At 36.0% G+C, this 20689-nt stretch overlaps 1 protein-coding gene across 14 annotated transcripts in view; it reads left to right on the forward strand.

Annotated features, from left to right (window-relative positions):
- SPATA6 (spermatogenesis associated 6) overlaps window positions 1-20689 on the forward strand; it is a 172660-nt gene that overhangs the window by 110663 nt on the left and 41308 nt on the right. For 9 of the 14 annotated variants that reach the window (XM_063712537.1, XM_063712515.1, XM_063712516.1 and 6 more), the window contains one exon: window positions 16171-16262. The exons of 2 other annotated variants lie outside the window; for them this stretch is intronic. In XM_063712537.1, coding sequence (XP_063568607.1) covers window positions 16171-16262 — 92 coding nt within the window. Of the gene's footprint in view, window positions 1-16170; window positions 16263-18082; window positions 18396-20689 lie in introns of those variants that run through there. 3 more of the 14 variants (XM_009250597.4, XM_054535062.2, XM_063712520.1) reach the window with 1 other exon arrangement.

Consider the following 20689-nt stretch of genomic DNA (forward strand, 5'->3'; position numbering starts at 1 on the left):
AACAAAAAGAAAATAAATAACCAAATTAAATAATGGGCAAAAGATCTGAACAGGCACTTCACCAAAGAACACATTAAAACATGCTCAAGTCATAATGGAAATGCAAATTAAAACCATAATGATATACCACCATACACCCAAAAACAACAACAACAAAATTATGCTGACAAGGATGTGGAACAACAGGAACTCCCATTTAATGCTGGTGGGAATACCAATGGTATAGCCACTATATAAGACAGTTTTAAATAAAATTAAACATATACTTATAATATGACCTGGCAATCCTACTCCTAGGTCTTTATCCAAATGCACTGAAAATTTATGTTCACACAAAAATTTGTACACAAATATTTATAGAAACTTTGTGGTTGTCAAAAACTGGAGGCAACAGAGATGCCCTTTATTGGTGAATGGTGAACAAACTATGGCATGTCTGTCTTCAATGGAATACTACTCAACAATAAAAAAGAATGATCTATTAATTCACACAACATGATGAATCTTAAATACAGCTTGTTAAGTGAAAGAAGCCAGATCCCCAAAGCTACATGTATGATTTTATTTATATGACATTATTGAAGTAACAAAATTTGTAAGGAGGGGGAAGAAGATGTTGACTATAAAAGAGACCAGCCTGACAGGGAAATTTTTAGGTTTCAGGTACTGTTCTGATTGGAATGGGAGTGATCAATACGTAACTTTATGCATTTGTCAAAACTCATAGATAGGTACATCAGAGTTAACTTTACTATATGAAAATTAAAAGAAAAAAGCGTGATGTTGTGTCATCCAAGGATGTAATGACTATCATAATTGATGAATATAACAATATTAAAATGTAAGACATGTTTAAATTAACTGACCTAAATAACTTTGGAATATGATGTTTTAAATGCATATGGTAAGGCTAAGACAAAAAGAACTACATAGTCACTATATTCTAGTTCAGTGGTCAGCAAACTTTTTCTGTAGACTGTCAGATGTTAAATACTTTTTACTTTTTAGGTCATAGCATCCCTGTGACAACTACTCAGCTGTGTGGTTGTAGCAAGAAAGCAATCATATGCAATATGCAAACAAATGAGCATTTCTGTGTACCAAAAAAACTTTATCACTGTGCACTAAAATGTAAATTTCATGTAATTTTCACATGAATTTTCATAAAATATTCTATTTTTATAGTCATTTACAAATGTAAATACAATTCTTAGCTCTTATAGTAAAATAGTCAAAGTACCAGTAGTTTGCTAACCCCTGCTCTAGTAGATAAATGTGTTTCATACAGGGATATGGATTAGCAATACTGAAAATATTTTACACATGTATTAGAGTTGAACCAATAAGTAAATAAACTGTAGATAAAGACAGATTTCTCATTGTCAGAAAAAGAATGTACAAAGAAGCCAGGAGGATGAAGGCTAGAATGAACTCTGTGATGTTGGGTTGGAGTTTGAGATAAGTTTTAATTCATGTTTATTTTAAAATATATATAAATGGATTGATTCAGAAATAAAAAAATAGATATGAATATATACCTGAGTTAGAATACATACATATTTCCTAGCTCTGCCCTTCGAAAGGGCAGAAGCAGTGACAATAGCAATGAGCACACCCAGATCCCAGATCTTGGTTTCTAAAAAACCTTTTTCCAATGAAAGTTGCTAGTGCTCTTGTAACAATGGCTAATTCTGGGGCTGGGGTAGGGAAAATACAAGATTAACATGGAGCATCTTGTAGTGCAGAAAGTGAAGAATTGCTCGAAAAAGGTGATAGAGAGGGAGAGGGGGCATGTCAACAGGACACAGAAGCCAATCTAAATGAGCCTCTGGTCATCAGTATTGGAATAATATTATACAAAACCGTAGAATTGGATTATAATTCAAAGAATAAAATAAATACCCAAGAGTCCATACTGATGTAAATGAAACAATGAATAACTAATAGTGAGAATGGACAAATCTCCATTACAGAATTCTAAATAAATGATTATGAATATTGTACCCCCTACAGGAAGTAGAGCTTGCTTTCTGTCCCCTTGAGTGAGTACTGGAGTGACACTGGACTTAGTGACTTGCTTCTAATGAGTAGTTCATGGAAAGGACAAATAGTAACTTGGGTGGAGAAATTGTAATTACCCAGTAGGTTGTTCTTGCCCACTGCCCACAAAAACTAGTACACTGAGAAAAGCAGGAGTTGCAGTAGAGAAAGTATTTAATAATAACAGAGCCAATCAAGTGAGGAGATAGGAGGTATTTCCCACATCTGCCTCTCTGAGAATTCAGAGGCTAGGATTTTTAAGGATGCTTTGGTGGTCAGGGGCTGGAGAACTGAGGCAATTGATTAGCTAGGGATGAAGTCACGGGAGTGTTGAGACTATCTTCCTGCAGCTGAGTTAGTTCCAGGGAGGGGTTGCAGGACTAATTGAGTCAGTTCCTCGGTGTGGATCACAAGTCCAGGTGGCATCTCTTGGTCTGCCAAAATACTAAATCTGAAAAATACTTACAAGTTCTTTAGGTTTCACAATAGTGATGTTATCTACAGGAGCAGTTGGAAAAGTTATAAATCTTAAAATCTCCAGTTACATGACTCTGGGACAGTAAGCACTACAGAAAAGCAAGCTAAGCAAGCAATTATGGGTTATTGTTTAACTATTCTTATTTTTTAGCAAAGTTCAGACCCCTACTATAATTATAACTTTTTGGCCTTTACTTTACAAAGGGCGATTTTGGTCCCCTAACAAGGATGTGGGTTAGTTTCAGGAAGAGACTATTACCATCATTACTTTAAATTTAAAGTTTCAACTAAATTCCTCCCATGATGAGCTTGCCCTATATGTAGGGATGAACAAAGGCAGTTAGTTTGTGAGGTTAGAAGCAAAATGGAGTGAGTAATATTAGTTTTCTCTCACTGTTAAAATTTTGCAAAGACGGTTTTAAAATGTGGCAGAACCACCTTAAAGAAGTGATAAAGTTAACATCATCAGTGATTACTCAGGTTGATATCATGTATCCTTTGATATCATGTGATGTGAAGGGTGTTTCTCTGTGATATTGTTCTTGCCAAAGCCATAACTGCAGTCTAAATGTGAAAAAACTTCAGACAAAATCAAATTGAAGGCCTTTCTTCAAAATACCTGATCAGTACTCTTCTGCATTGTCAGTCATGAGTAACAAGGAAGGACTATGAAACTTGTCACAGATTGGATGGAGGAAACTAAGGAGAAATGATGACTAAATGTAACAGGATATTCTCTATTGGATCCTGGAACAGAACAAGTACATTATTGGAAAGACTGGTGAAATCCAAATTAAGTTGTCACTTTATAGAATAGTACTGTATCAATGTTAATCTCTTCGTTTTGTCAGATGCACCATGGTTATATGTTAACATTAAGAAAACCTCAGTGAAGGGTGAAGTTTCTGTGTATAGGAACTCTCTATACTGTCTTTGTAACTTTTCTGTAAATCTAAATATTCCAAAGTAAAACAGTTACAAAGTTATTGAGTTCTTAATTTCAGTACTTTGTAGCTTTAACTTGAGTCGGTGTGATTCTAGGTCCCTTCCCTCTCAAACTTATTGTGTATAATTCTTACCTTCTCCAGCAAAACAGATAAAACTCCCTTCTGCCTTTGGGAGACTTTCTGCTTAGCTTTTTGTCCCCTCACTTCATAGTTTCAGACATTCTGCAAGTGTCTTGAGGGAACATTCAGCTCGGTTTTGCACCCATTGTGTCTCAATGAATTTTGGTCTCTAGAGTCATTAATTTTGTCCTTTTAGCATAGTGAGACTGCCAGAAACCTGCTGGATTCTCTGTCCTGCAGCAGTGGACCTGTGGTTAAAAGAAGCATGAATTCTTGACATTTTGTTCTGTACTCAGAATCCACAAATGCCTTCAGGAAAAAAAAAAACAAAACAACTCAGAAGCAAACCATTAGCTCACCTCTCTGAAGTTATCTCCTCTCAGGAATCTTGGCACCACTAATAATGTTGTTTAAGCAACTTTCTAATGCTTTTAATACAAGAAAAGAATTTACATATGTAAGCAAACTACTTCCTATTCAGAAACACCACTTCTTTAATTACTTTAAGTTTTATGTTTCCCCTGGCTTGACTTTCTTGAATGGAAGATAGTAAACTTGTTCATGTTGACTTACACTAGACACTAATGTCAATATTTTAAAATGTTTTATGTTAAAAGCAACCTGAGCACAAACACTTAAAATTAGTCATATCTTTCTGACTATATTCATTCGTATAGCATTTATTGAGAATTTTCTTTTTTTATTTTTATTTTATTTTATTTTATTATTATTATACTTCAAGTTTTAGGGTACATGTGCACAATGTGCAGGTTAGTTACATATGTATACATGTGCCATGCTGGTGTACTGCACCCATTAACTCGTCATTTAGCATTAGGTATATCTCCTAATGCTATCCCTCCTCCCTCCCCGCACCCCACAACAGTCCCCAGAGTGTGATGTTCCCCTTCCTGTGTCCATGTGTTCTCATTGTTCAGTTCCCACCTATGAGTGAGAACATGCGGTGTTTGCTTTTTGTCTTTGCGATAGTTTACTGAGGATGATGATTTCCAATTTCATCCATGTCCCTACAAAGGACATGAACTCATCATTTTTTATGGCTGCATAGTATTCCATGGTGTATATGTGCCACATTTTCTTAATCCAGTCTGTCATTGATGGGCATTTGCGTTCGTTCCAAGTCTTTGCTATTGTGAATAGTGCCGCAATAAACATATGTGTGCATGTGTCTTTATAGCAGCATGATTTATAGTCCTTTGGGTATATACCCAGTAATGGAATGGCTGGGTCAAATGGTATTTCTAGTTCTAGATCCCTGAGGAGTCGCCACACCGACTTCCACAATGATTGAACTAGTTTACAGTCCCACCAGCAGTGTAAAAGTGTTCCTATTTCTCCACATCCTCTCCAGCACCTGTTGTTACCTGACTTTTTAATGATTGCCATTCTAAGTGGTGCAAGATGGTATCTCATTGTGGTTTTGATTTGCATTTCTCTGATGGCCAGTGATATTGAGCATTTTTTCATGTGTCTTTTGGCTGCATAAATGTCTTCTTTTGAGAAGTGTCTGTTCATGTCCTTCGCCCACTTTGTGATGGGGTTGTTTGTTTTTTTCTTGTAAATTTGTTGGAGTTCATTGTAGATTCTGGATATTAGCCCTTTGTCAGATGAGTAGGTTGCAAAAATTTTCTCCCATTTTGTAGGTTGCCTGTTCACTCTGATGGTAGTTTCTTTTGCTGTGCAGAAGCTCTTTAGTTTAATGAGATCCCATTTGTCAATTTTGGCTTTTGTTGCCATGCTTTTGGTGTTTTAGACATGAAGTCCTTGCCTATGCCTATGTCCTGAATGGTAATGCCTAGGTTTTCTTCTAGGGTTTTGATGGTTTTAGGTCTAACGTTTAAGTCTTTAATCCATCTTGAATTGATTTTTGTATAAGGTGTAAGGAAGGGATCCAGTTTCAGCTTTCTACGTATGGCTAGCCAGTTTTCCCAGTACCATTTATTAAATAGGGAATCCTTTCCCCATTTCTTGTTTTTCTCAGGTTTGTCAAAGATCAGATAGTTGTAGATATGTGGCGTTATTTCTGACGGCTCTGTTCTGTTCCATTGATCTATATCTCTGTTTTGGTACCAGTACTATGCTGTTTTGGTTACTGTAGCCTTGTAGTATAGTTTGAAGTCAGGTAGCGTGATGCCTCCAGCTTTGTTCTTTTGGCTTAGGATTGACTTGGCAATGCGGGTTCTTTTTTAGTTCCATATGAACTTTAAAGTAGTTTTTTCCAATTCTGTGAAGAAAGTCATTGGTAGCTTGATGGGGATGGCATTGAATCTATAAATTATGGGCAGTATGGCCATTTTCACGATATTGATTCTTCCTACCCATGAGCATGGAATGTTCTTCCATTTGTTTGTATCCTCTTTTATTTCACTGAACAGTGGTTTGTAGTTCTCCTTGAAGAGGTCCTTCACGTCCCTTGTAAGTTGGTTTCCTAGGTATTTTATTCTCTTTGAAGCAATTGTGAATGGGAGTTCACTCATGATTTGGCTGTTTGTTCTTGGTGTATAAGAATCCATGTGATTTTTGCACATTGATTTTGTGTCCTGAGCAGCTTAACGAGATTTTGGGCAGACGATGGGGTTTTCTAGGTATTTAATCATGTCATCTGCAAACAGGGACAATTTGACTTCCTCTTTTCCTAATTGAATACCCTTTATTTCCTTCTCCTGCCTGATTGCTGTTGCCAGAACTTCCAACACTACGTTGAAAAGGAGTGGTGAGAGAGGGCATGCCTGTCTTGTGCCAGTTTTCAAAGGGAATTCTTCCAGTTTTTGCCCATTCGGTATGATATTGGCTGTGGGTTTGTCATAGATAGCTCTTATTATTTTGAGATACGTCCCATCAATACCTAATTTATTGAGAGTTTTTAGCATGAAGGGTTGTTGCATTTTGTCAAAGGCCTTTTCTGCATCTATTGAGATAATCATGTGGTTTTTGTCTTTGGTTCTGTTTATATGCTGGATTACGTTTATTGATTTGCGTATATTGAACCAGCCTTGCATCTCAGGGATGAAGCCCACTTGATCATGATGGATAAGCTTTTTGATGTGCTGCTGGATTCTGTTTTCCAGTATTTTATTGAGGATTTTTGCATCAATGTTCATCAAGGATATTGGTCTACAATTCTCTTTTTTTGTTGTTTCTCTGCTAGATTTTGGTATCAGGATGATGCTGGCCTCATAAAATGAATTAGGGAGGATTCCCTCTTTTTCTATTGATTGGAATAGTTTCAGAAGGAATGGTAGCAGCTCCTCCTTGTACCTCTGGTAGAATTCGGCGGTGAATCCGTCTGGTCCTGGACTTTTATTGGTTGGTAAGCTATTAATTATTGCCTCAATTTCAGAGCCTGTCATTGGTCTATTCAGAGATTCAACTTCTTCCTGGTTTAGTCTTGGGAGGGTGTATGTGTTGAGGAATTTATCCATTTCTTCTAGATTTTCTAGTTTATTTGCGTGGAGGTGTTTATAGTATTCTCTGATGGTAATTTGTCTTTCTGTGAGATCGGTGGTGATATCCCCTTTATCATTTTTTATTGCATCTATTTCATTCTTCTCTCTTTTCTTCTTTATTAATCTTGCTAGTGGTCTATCAGTTTTGTTGACCTTTTTAAAAAACCAGCTCCTGGATTCATTGATTTTTTGAAGGGTTTTTTTGTCTTTATCTCCTTCAGTTTTGCTCTGATCTTAGTTGTTTCTTGCCTTCTGCTAGCTTTGAATGTGTTTGCTCTTGTTTCTCTAGTTCTTTTCATTGTGATGTTAGGGTGTGAATTGTAGATCTTTCCTGCTTCTTCTTGTGAGCATTTAGTGCTATAAATTTCCCTCTACACAGTGCTTTAAATGTGTCCCAGAGATTCTGGTATGTAGTGTCTTTGTTCTTGTTGGTTTCAAAGCACATCTTTATTTCTGCCTTCATTTCATTATGTACCCAGTAGTCATTCAGGAGCAGGTTGTTCAGTTTCCATGTAGTTGAGTGGTTTTGAGTGAGTTTCTTAATCCTGAGTTCTAGTTTGATTGCACTGTGGTTTGAGAGACAGTTTGTTATAATTTCTGTTCTTTTACATTTGCTGAGGAGTGCTTTACTTCCAACTATGTGGTCAATTTTGGAATAGGTGTAGTGTGGTGCTGAAAAGAATGTATATTCTGTTGATTTGGGGTGGAGAGTTCTGTAGATGTCTATTAGGTCTGCTTGGTGCAGAGCTGAGTTCAATTCCTGGATATTCTTGTTAACTTTCTGTCTTGTTGATCTGTCTAATGTTGACAGTGGGGTGTTAAAGTCTCCCATTATTATTGTGTGGGAATCTAAGTCTCTTTGTAGGTCTTTAAGGACTTGCTTTATGAATCTGGATGCTCCTGTGTTGGGTGCATATATATTTAGGATAGTTAACTCTTCTTGTTGAATTGATACCTTTACCATTATGTAGTGGCCTTCTTTGTCTCTTTTGATCTTTGTTGGTTTAAAGTCTGTTTTATCAGAGACTAGGATTGCAACCCCTGCTTTTTTTTGTTTTCCATTTGCTTGGTAGATCTTCCTCCGTCCGTTCATTTTGAGCCTATGTATGTCTCTGCACGTGAGATGGGTTTCCTGAATACAGCACACTGATGGGTCTTGACTCTTTATCCAGTTTGCCAGTCTGTGTCTTTTAATTGGAGCATTTAGCCCATTTACATTTAATGTTAATATTGTTATGTGTGAATTTGATCCTGTCATTATGATGTTATCTGGTGATTTTGCTCATTAGTTGATGCAGTTTCTTTTTAGCCTCGATGTTCTTTACAATTTGGCATGTTTTTACAGTGGCTGGTACTGGTTGTTCCTTTCCATGTTTAGTGCTTCCTTCAGGAGCTCTTTTAGGCGAGGCCTGGTGGTGACAAAATCTCTCAGCATTTGCTTGTCTGTAAAGTATTTTATTTCTCCTTCACTTATGAAGCTTAGTTTGGCTGAATATGAAATTCTGGGTTCAAAATTCTTCTCTTTAAGAATGTTGAATGTTGGCCCCCACTCTCTTCTGGCTTGTAGAGTGTCTGCCGAGAGATCCGCTGTTAGTCTGATGGGCTTCCCTTTGAGGGTAACCCGACCTTTCTCTCTGTCTTCCCTTAACATTTTTTCCTTCATTTCAACTTTGGTGAATCTGAAAATTATGTGTCTTGGAGTTGCTCTTCTCGAGGTGTATCTTTGTGCCTTTCTCTGTATTTCCTGAATTTGAATGTCGGCCTATATTGCTAGACTGGGGAAGTTCTCCTGGATAATATCCTGCAGAGTGTTTTCCAACTTGGTTCCATTCTCCCTGTCACTTTCAGGTACACCAGTCAGACGTAGATTTGGTCTTTTCACATAGTCCCGTATTTCTTGGAGGCTTTTCTCGTTTCTTTTTATTATTTTTTCTCTAAACTTCTCTTCTCATTTCATGTCATTCATTTGACCTTCCATCACTGATACCCTTTCTTCCAGTTGATTGAATCAGCTACTGAGGCTTGTGTATTCGTCGCATTTGTCTCTTGCTGTGGTTTTCAGCTCCATCAGGTCCTTTAAGGACTTCTCTGCATTGGTTATTCTAGTTAGCCATTCGTCTAATCTTTTTTCAAGGTTTTTCAGTTCTTTGCCATGGGTTTGAACTTCCTCCTTTAGCTCGGAGTAGTTTGATCATCTGAAGCCTTCTTCTCTCAACTTGTCAAATTCTTTCTGCATCCAGCTTTGTTCCGTTGCTGGTAAGGAGCTGCGTTCCTTTGGAGGAGGAGAGGCGCTCTGATTTTTAGAATTTTCAGTTTTTCTGCTCTGTTTTTTCCCCCATCTTTGTGGTTTTATCTACCTTTGGTCTTTGATGATGGTGATGTACAAATGGGGTTTTGATGTGGATGTCCTTTCTTTTCGTTAGTTTTCCTTCTAACAGTCAGGACCCTCAGCTGCAGGTCTGTTGGAGTTTGCTGGAGGTCCACTCCAGACCCTTTTTGCCTGTGTATCTGCACTGGAGGCTTCAGAAGAGCAGATCTTGGTGAACAGCAAATGTTGCTGCCTGATCTTTCCTCTGAAAGTTTTGTCTCAGAGGAGTACCCAGCCATGTGAGGTGTCAGTCTGCCCCTACTGGGGGTGCCTCCGAGTTAGGCTACTCGGGGGTCAGGGACCCACTTGACGAGGCATTCTGTCCATTCTCATCTCCAGCTGCGTGCTGGGAGAACCACTACTCTCTTTAAAGCTGTCAGTCAGGGACATTTAAGTATGCAGAGGTTTCTGCTGCCTTTTGTTTGGCTATGCCCTGCCCCCAGAGGTGGAGTCTACAGTGGCAGATAGTCCTCTTTGAGCTGCGGTGGGCTCCACCCAGTTTGAGCTTGCCGGTTGCTTTGTTTACGTACTCAAGCCTGGGCAATGGCGGGTGCCCCTCCCCTAGCCTCGCTGCCGCCTTGCAGTTTTATCTCAGACTGCTGTGCTAGTAATGAGCGAGGCTCCGTGGGTGTAGGACCCTCCAAGCCAGGCGCAGGATACAATCTCCTGGTGTGCGGTTTGCTGAGACTATTGGAAAGGCACAGTATTAGGGTGGGAGTGACCCGATTTTCCAGGTACTGTCTGTCACCCCTTTCCTTGGCTAGGAAAGGGAATTCCCTGACCCCTTGTACTTTCCGGCTGAGGCGATGCCTCGCCCTGCTTTGGCTCACGCTCGGTGTGCTGCACCCGCTGTCCTGCACCCGCTGTCCGACAATCCACAGTGAGATGAACCCGGTACCTCAGTTGGAAATGCAGAAATCATTTGTCTTCTGCATCGCTCACACTGGGAGCTGTAGTCTGGAGGTGTTCCTATTCGGCCATCTTGGCTCCCTCAGCTTTTTTAATTTAAGTTTTTTTGATTAGTAATTCAGTCTCTTTCTTTGTTATAGGTGTATTCAGATTCCCTGTTTCTTTTTGGATCTGTTTAAATAGTTTTTATCTTTCTAGTAATTTGTTCTTTTATTTATAGATACCATTGTAGACAATTCTATAATTACTTTGGTGTACAATTATTTCACATATTTCCTTATTATCCTTTTTATTTCTGTAAGATCTCTAGTAATGTCCATTTTTCATTCCTGATTTTAGTAATTAGAACCTTGGTCTAACTAAAACATTGCCAAATGTTTTATGATTTCAAAGAAGCAACTTTGGTTTTCATTGGTTTTATCCAGTTTTCTATTCTTGATCTCATTTATTTCCATTCTAATGTTTGTATTTTACTTGTTTTGGATTTGGTTTTATGTTCTTTTTCTAGTTTTTGAAGTAAAAGCTTTGGGTTATTGATTTGAGGTCTTCTTTTTTCATGTAGGTGTTTATAGCCATGTTCCTCTAGAAGCACTGCCTCATTTTCATTATTAAGTTGTATATGTTTTGTTATAATTTAAATTTCTCTTGAAGTATTTTCTAGTGCCCCTTGTCCTGTTTTATTTCATCCACTGATCATTTAATACTATATTGTTTGATTTCTACATATTTATTAATTACCCAACTTTTCTTCTGCTATTATTCTCTAATTTCATGTTATTGTGGCCAGGTAACATATTTTATATGATTTCAGTTCTTTCAAATTTATTGAAACTTGTTTTATAGCCTAAAATTCCTGGAGAATTTTTCATATGCACTTGAAAAGAATATGTATTTTGCTATTTTTGGGTGGAATGTTACATAGATGTTGTTCCGTCTAGTTGATTTATATTGTTGTTAGGTCTTCCATTTACTGGTTGATCTTCTGCCTGATTGTTCTGTTCATTGTTGAAAAATGAAGTATTGTTGTCTTCGAACTGTACACACATCCTCTTGTTTCTGTTTTCTCTAGGGAATCCTGACTAATACACCATGAAAGTAAAAAACTGCTTGGGGCCAGAGTCCTAGGGGGCTCTCACAAGTTCATACACTTTATCTCTAGAAACTCAAGCAAATGCTTTAGCATGAAAAACAGCTAAATATTGGTAGGGACAGTAAGTTTTATGGCATTTTAACTTGACCTAGTCCCATCTCCTGCTCTCTAGCTGCATAGTAGTCTTGATAACCAACATGCCACAATCTCAGTGAAAACCAAAATTTTGGCCAGGCACTGTCAGAGGTAAAATAAAGTTAGGGTTTCTTCAAAGACCATTCCCAGAGAATTGTAATTACTTGACTTGCTGGAGATTGCCTGGAAGACCCCACTTTGAGTGAGAGCTTTCCCAGTGCAAAATCTTTGCCCTGGAGGGCATTTTTAAAAGAAATAATTACAGGCAATTGTTAAACCTCATTGCAAACTGAAATGGTGTATAGCCATTGAATTAAACAATAGACCAATCAAAAACCTTCAAAGAAAAAGCTGAGTGTGTCCATAGGGGGCTTTGAAAAGCTACCACATATTCCTGGGATTTTAGAAGACCACTCATATTTGTAGGACTGTGTGTATGTCCAAGGCTATGTACTTGATTAGAAAAGACAAGAAGGCCCTTAGCTTTCAATTCCAGCCTACCTTAAGCCTCTGCATAAAGAAGAAGTTACGGCTTAGGCTAAAAGTGTTGAAAGTGTACTCTCAACATACAGAGCTGCTCAGCAAACACTGGGAGACTTAATGGTTCTAAGGGTTTATAGAAATGTCTGTCTGATCATTACTTGATGACTCAGCTAACAGAATAGAGATATCAGTGATCACCCACAAAAAGGAATGTTTACTTTGCAGAACTAAGTCAGAAAATCACTATGCTAATAACTGGAATAAACAACAACAGTAAACAGTGGAAATGGAGAAAACAATGAATAGAAACTGTCCTTGAGGATCCTACACATTGGACTCACTAGACAAAGACCATAAATCAGTTATGTTAAATATAGTTATTCAAAGAACCAAAAGAAAGCATTTATAAAGAAATAAAGTGTTAGAATTATGTCTCATAAAATATAAAATTCCAATCAAAAGTTATAAACTATTTTTTAAATAACCAAATAAAAATTCTGAAGTTGACAAGTACATATTCAGAAATGAAAATTTTTTGAAATGAAAAACTCCAGAAATGAAAAATTTATTAGAAGGACTCATTAGCACCCTACGAGCAGGCAGAAGAAAATATTATTGGACTTGAAGACAAGTCAAATGAGATAACTCAGTGTGAGGAACAGAAAGAAGAATAAAAATAATGAACACATATGGATTTGCGAGATACCATTAAGCATGCCAACATAGCTGTAATAAGAATTCCAGAAAAAGAGGGAGAAAGGAAGGGACAGAAGGAATATTTGGAGAAATAATGGTACTTGCCAAATTGAAGAAAATTATTATCTAAGGATCTCAATAAACCCTTAAGTAGGATAAACACAAATAGATCCACACTTCAGACTCATTATAAACCAAGTCTGAAGCCAAGGATAAACCTGGCATTGTGGCAAGTACCTGTAATCCCTAATACTCAGAAGGTTGAAATGGGAGAGTCACTTGAGCCCAGGAGTTCAAGGCTACAGTGAGCTATGATTTCGCCACTGCATTTCAGCCTGGGTGACAGAGTTAGACCCTGTATCTAGAAAAAAAGTGTTTTGAAAAAAGCCAAAGACAAAAAGAGAATCTTAAAGCAGCAAGGGAGAAGGGATTCATCATATAAATGTGTTCCTCAGTAAGATTTAAAACTGGTTTAAATCAGAAACTGTGGAGTCCAAAAGGCAGTGTAATGATATATTCAATGTACTGAAAAGAAAAGAACTCTCTCAACCATGAATATGCAGCAAAACTGTCTTTCAAAAATATAGAATAACATTCTCAAATAAAACCAGGTTTATCACTAGCAGATCTGCACTACAAGAAATACTAAAAGGAGACCTTCAGGATGAAGTGAAAGGACACTAGACAGTAGCTCAGATTCACATGAAGAAATAAAGAGCAATGATAATGGTAACTAGGTAAATATAAAAGATAGGCTAAATACAGTTTTTGCCAGTAACTCTTTAGTTCTTATATCTGATTTAAGAGATGACCTCACAAAACAATAATTATAAATATTTGTTGGTGGGAACATATTATATAAAGATGTAATTTATGTAAAAATAGCAATTAAAAGAAAAGGGGAGGGATTGTAAACATGTAAGAGCAAAGTTTGCATATCCCGTTGAAATTAAGTTGGTATCATCTAAACTTAGATTCTTCTGTATTAAGATGTTATTTGTAATCCTCATGGAAACTAGTAAGAAAATGTCTCAAAAATATAGTGTATAGGGAATTAAAAATGAACCCTGGAAAATATCTAACACAAAAGAAGGCAACGATGGAGAAATGAAAAAAGACATAGAAAATAGCAAAATGGCAAATGTAAATCATATAGGTATGTAAACATACCTATAGGTAGTTCATGATATTTAAAAAATTAAACACTCCAATTAGGAGGTAGAATTTTGGAGACTGGATAAAAATCATGGTTCTACAATATTCTGTCTACAAGAGATGCACTTTAGATTCAAAGGCACAAATAAGTTCAGTGTAAAACGAAACAAAAGCATACCATTCAACAGCATAAGAGAATTGCAGTGGCTACACAAATATTGGACAAATAGACTTTAAGAGAATTTTTTCTTACTAAATTTCTTACTATAGACAAATAAAAATATTTTATAATGGCAACAGGGCCAAACCATCAGGAAGATATGACCATTCCAAATATATATGCACTTTAAAGAGATCCCAAGAATATAAGGAAAAACTGATAGAATAGAAAGAAGAAATAGATATGCAATATAATAGAGACCTCAGTATCCCACATTCACCAGTGGATAGGACAGACTTCAGATAAATAAGGAAATAATTCCTTCCAGATATGTCACATCATATTACTTAAAATTTCCACATGTCAACACAAAATTACAAGATATGCAACAAAGCAAGAAAGACCAATACATTGTTAATAGCTTATAATAAGGTGTGATCCTTGTTGCCTCCTTGTTTGTGAATAACTTGTCCTTTGAAAAAATAATCTATACAGGGACTCTTACAAAAGATGGGTCCTTGTATAGATTATTTTTTCAAAGGGCAAGTTATATATATGAATATAAAGATTATTTTTTCAAAGGGCAAGTTATATATATGAATATAAATATATATGATTATATATAAATATAAATATATATAATTATATATATAAAAATCACAAAATATAGTCTGAAAATTTGAAAGGAATAACCTTTAAGCTAACCTGTTCCTTTTTGTTTCTCAGGTCTGAATTCCCTTATATGATATTCTTGATCTAGATGGGCATCATCACTCTACAGGAATAGTTTTAGTAGTTGTATTTTTACTCCCTTTAAGACAGCTATCCTTTTTATTTCATTTGTTTGCCAAGTCTTTCACACTCACTACAGGCAATTACATTTTCTTTGATAATAGAGTAAATGCTCCACTTCATTGACTTCTCAGAATAGGTAAAAATAAGGAACGTCCAGTAATATGCCATTCAAGAAAAAGATCTAATAATAAGGAATGGCTGAAAATAAAAGGACAAATATATACCATTAAAGCACTAACTAAAAGAAAGTGGTTGTATCTATATGAATAGTAGACCAAAATAAGTTAAAGGAAAAAAAAGCAGTTATAGAAATAAAGGCTACTTCATCATGATAAAACCGAGAAACTATAACAATTCTAAATGTATATGCATATTTTCTGTGATTTTTAAACAAGCTCTATTATTTATTGCACACATGTTTACACATAATGCTCTCTTCCTAGTTTCATGCCATCAGCAAATTTTTAAAATCATTTTTCTTCACAATGTGCATTCAGCTGATTTCTTACATAAAGTGAATGAACCCCTTACTAATACTAATCCTTATTTGCGCTTACTAGTTTCTTTTGTTATCAGTTCTGTTTATTTCTCTTCTTGTTTGACTAAGGAACACAAGGATATTGGCTAGTAGTTGAAAAAGGTATTTGGTATTAAATTATATACCATTACCTCACATATGAACTTAACTGTGAATTATATAGTTAACAAAGCCATCTCTTCAGAATACTATTTCTTATGTCCTTGTGTGTGTCTATTAGAAATTAAGAACAGGCTGCCCATACATGGTGGGGGTAACCATATATTTTAATTCCAATTACCTTGCCTTTCATTTTTGCCTTTTCTGGCTTGTTATTTTGGCTTTTGATTTTGCATTTTGGCTTTTGATTAATAAGTCTAAGCCATTTCCTTTGTAAGTCATAGGTGCATGTTAGAATGCTTGTATCTACGTAATTTTCTCAAATACTTATTCCTCAGAATGCAGTACAATCTCTTGAGCTCATATAACAATGTATAAGATAATGTTAATTTACATATCATGACACAGGATTCATTCCTCTGTTTTTATGGATTCAAGAGGTGTCTACTGGATACCTAGTCTTTGATAAGGAATATTAGCAAAAACTATAATAAAACTGTATAGTTTTATTGAAAAGGATAGTAAATCCTCACTTAACCTTTTTTTTCCCCAAAGAAACACTAGCACTTAATTCCGTTTCTTATAAGTTAAAATTTATAAGAGGAGGGGAAGCGCATTTTATGAAGAAACGTATGCATCATTTTGGGGACAGTGAGACAATGAGTTAATGGAAATCTTTAAAATTTTTCAGGATGAGAGAGACCTAGAGAAAGATGATGAACTGGAACTGAAAAGAAGTCTTTTATATAGAGACTCTGCCTGTGACAGTGACCCCGAGTATAGGTATGAATGAAATATATGTATATCCTTCTCATAGTTCTTCTAAAAATAACTGTTATATAATCTGCTGAATTTGTGGGAAATTTAGACTCAAAAGGATACTTAGTATTTATTTTTAACTGTAAATTCCTATTAAAATTTTAATGTTTGCATTACTGAAACTTATCTGTAAAAACAAATATAGTCAATTATTGATGATGCGTTTCATCCTACTTAAGATTTGTCTGCCCTGAAAACTCACATACTTCAGAATGTGTATTTATTTTAATATAAAAAATAGTTCTTATAATTTTATACCATGAGCCAACCTTTTTTAATAATTTGAAATCAAATTCTGTAAGAGCAAATTCTGTTCTCACCTAAAATTTGAGGAATGTTAATAATAACATTTGTACAAGTTTATATGAGCAAATTTCATCAAGATTTTGACAGCTTTGTGTCAACTGACATAAATTTAATGCAGTATTACAAAGTGTAAATTTTGGATTTATACAACCAAAGGTTCTTTGAATTCTTGGATGCTATACCACTAGTTACTGTAATATGTAGCTTTCACCTTCCTGAGATTCCTGAGGAACAAACATAAGAAACAAAGCTCCAAATAATGGAATATTTTTTAATTGCTAACTTGGGTTTTGCATTCAAATCTCTGATCTTTACTCTGGTAAGCTAGGCTAGACCATCTATGAATATGTGAGGACTTTTCCTTATGCCCCTTACACAGACTATAAGTGGGAGTGTGACTTCCTTTCTCAAAGTTATTGCCTCCCAAGCAAGAAGCAACCTAGGCCTCTCTTTAAAGTAAATAGTTTATTATAGGTAAATTTGAAAGTGAAGCAATCCAAAGAAGAAAAGAAAGATTCAGAGGGTACACACCCTGAGGAAGAGTATTTTTTACCCTTTGTTATTTTTCGTTAAAGGCATATTCCCTAAATTGTTACATGGATTAGCATCCCGATTTGGGTGCTTAACCCATATAATTAATTCTAATTTGGGCAAGAAGTGAGAAGAATTGATACAGGAAAGAGCCTCATTTTCAAATTATCTAAGTTGTTTTTTAAAAATATAGATTTCCACTTTTACCCCCATAGATGCTGGTTCTTATATATAAGTAAGACATGGAAATCTGTATTTTAAGAGCTATCATGGGGCCAGGTGCAATGTATCATGCCTGTAATCCCAGTGCTTTGGGAGGCCCCCGTGGGAGGATCACTTGAGGCCAAGAGTTTGAGAATAGCCTGGGTAACATAGCAAGACCCTGTCTCTACAAAATAAACACAATAAAATAAAAAATGGGATATCATGGGTAATTCTAATGTAGGTAGATAAATACTACATTTTCAAAAGTGCTGCTGTCAATTTAAGGTTTGCCATAAACCCCAATATTGGTTCTTTTTTCAGCTCACCAAGCAGTGTTATTGATTAAGCTTTTGATCACCCTGAAAAATTTGGTACCTCTCAAATGAGAGTTAAGCAGAGTGTCAGAAAAGTTCTGCTTACACATTTTTGAGATCACTTTATAATCTTTGCTGCTTCTCTTATATATATACTTGAATCAATTGGATAAAGTGGTCAGTCCTTCAAGACCTTTCAGAAGGTCTTGATATTAGCTCCAGAAGCTATTGAAATGATTAGGATATTATTTTAGTTTTATCCTCAAGTAATATTATGTACTAGGCCAAGAAGTCCTCCCGTTCTGCTTTCCATCTCAAAGATTAAAGGAACTACACTCAAAGTAATCACCTCCTTGCCAGCCTTGAGGTTTCTATCAGCAGAAGTCAAGAGAGAGTTTGCAGTCTTGACTTACTATCAATCCTCTACAGATGCTGTTTGACACAGGCATCATGAAGAAGTTTGCATGAACCTCTGGAATGACTGAGTGAGGAGCTCAGCAAATCCTCTTCCCCCAAAGAAACAAACGGAACAGAATTGTCAAAAACAACAATTTAAGAACTCTTGGAACTGACCAAAAGCATATAACAGATTGAGAAGCATTTATCAAGAAAATCTACTGGTTATACTACCTAAAAGAAAGGAAATCAGCATACTGAAGAAATATCAGCACTCCCATATTTATTGTAGCATTATTCACAATAACAAAACTATGAAATCAACCTAAGTGCCCATCAGTGGATGAACGGGTAAAGCAAATGTGGGAAATATACACAATGGAATATTATTCAGCTATAAAAAAATGAAATCTTTTCATTAGCAACAACATGGATGGAACTAGAGGACATCATGTTAAGTGAAATAAGCCAGGCACAGAAAGACAAATATTGCATGTTCTCACTCATCTGTGGCAGCTAAAAAAGTTGATCTCATGGAGGTGGAGAGTAGAATGGTGATTACCAGGGACTGGGAAGGGGAGGAGGGAATAGAGGGTGAAGAGAGGTTGGTTAATGAGTAGAAAAATACAGTTATGAAGAAGGGTTAAGTTCTAGAGTTTGATTGCCCAGTAGGGTGACCATAGTTAACAAAAATTTGTTGTATATTTCAAAACAGCTAGAAGAAAGATTTGGAATGTTTCCAATACAAAGAAGTGATAAATGTTTGAGGTGATATCCCAATTACCATGATTTGATTCATTACACATTGTATGCAGGCATCAAAATATCATATGTACCTTAGGAATATGTATAATTATTATGTATCAATTTAAAAATTAACTTTAAAAATTTACTGAATATCAGTAAGAACAGTTAGAGTCTGTGACATTATAACCTGGAGGTTCCATCCCCATCTACCACTCCCCAGCTCCATGGCACAAAAGTTCTACTAGGGAAGTCATGTTGAAATACTGGCAGCTTTGCTCCCAGAAATAACTAACTATATGGAGCAGACCATGGGAAATTCCATTAACAGAAACAATAATGGTTTGTTGGCAAACAAGCAAGGGAGGACTGAAGTTTTAATACTACTTGGCAAACAAGCAGAGGAGGCCTGAAGTTTTAATAGTGGTTGGGGCAGACAGTAAAGATCCCAAGAGAAGATAGCCACAGTTGGCTGGCCTTGATAAAGTTCTACTTATTTCTGGTTGGGTAGAAGATTATGTTTATGCTTAAGGCTGTACATATGCATGAGAGATATTGGTGAAGGCCCTAATGAGCCACTAATTTATGACTGAATGTGAAGCCTTGTGAAGGCGGAAAGTAAAATCCAGGGCAGACTTGTAAACTAGATAAACTTTGAATATATTACCAAAGCCACATACAGATTCGTTGGCGAAATATGGAAGCCTTATAGGCTTACTGACTCTGACTAGTCATTTGCTGGCTACTAAGCTATGCTAACTCCGGGGTAGCCCCTGAGAAGCCAAGACAAGTACAACATGTTCTCATTGCAAATAGGAGCTAAACAATGGGTACACATGGACATACAGAGAGGTATAATAAACACTGGAGATTCTAAAAGATGGGAAGGTGTGGAGATTCTAAAAGGCAGGATGGGGTTGAAAAAATACCTGTTGGTTAGTGTTCACTATTGAACCATGAGTACACTAAAAGCTGAAAGCCCAGATTCGCCATTATGTAATATATCCATGTAACAAAACTGCCCTTGCACCCCCTAAATCTATAAAAATTAAATAGCAACAATTAAAAAAAGAAAGAAACAAGAGACACAAGGAATTGGACAGTGTGAAGAAACAGTTCACCATATCAGTCCAGGCAAATCATTGAACAAAGAATCGAAAAGAATCCAGAGTTTCTACAATCTCAAATAGATCTAAAACTTTGTTTTCTACCAAAACTTTGAGACATGTAAAGAAGAAAGTATGACTCATATACATGAAAAATGAATTACTGGAAACTAGATGTTACTCAATTAATCTTTGCCCAGATCAATATCCTAAAGCATTTCCTCAATATTTTCTTCAATAGTTTCATCCTTTCAGGTCTCACATTTAAGTATTTAATCAATTTTCGTTTGATTTTTGTATTCCCAGTACCATTTATTGAAAAGACTGTCCTTTCCCCAATGTATGTGCTTGGTGCCTTTGTCAAAAATGAGTTTACTGTAAATATGTGGATTTATTTCTTCATTCTCTGTTCTGTTCCATTAGTCTATTCATCTGTTGTTATTCCAGTACTATGCTATTTTGGTTACTATAGCATCACAGTTTAATTTCAAGTCAGGTTATGTGATACCTCCAGCTTCGTTCCTTTTGCTCAGGATTGCTTTGGCTATTCTAGTTTTGTGTGTGTGTGTGTGTGGTTCCAAATAAATTTTAGGATTTCTTTGTTATTATTGCTGTGTAGAATGTCATTAGTGTTTTGATAGAGATTGCATTGACTCTAGATTGCTTTGGGTAGTACAGGCATTTGAACAATATTGATTCTTTCAATCCATGAACATGGAATATCTTTCCCTTTTCTTGTGTTCTCCAGTTTCTTTCATCAGTGTTTTATAGTTTTTGTCATAGCAGTCTT

This window comes from Pongo abelii, chromosome 1 (assembly GCF_028885655.2).
Source record: "Pongo abelii isolate AG06213 chromosome 1, NHGRI_mPonAbe1-v2.0_pri, whole genome shotgun sequence".
NCBI lineage: Eukaryota > Metazoa > Chordata > Mammalia > Primates > Hominidae > Pongo > Pongo abelii.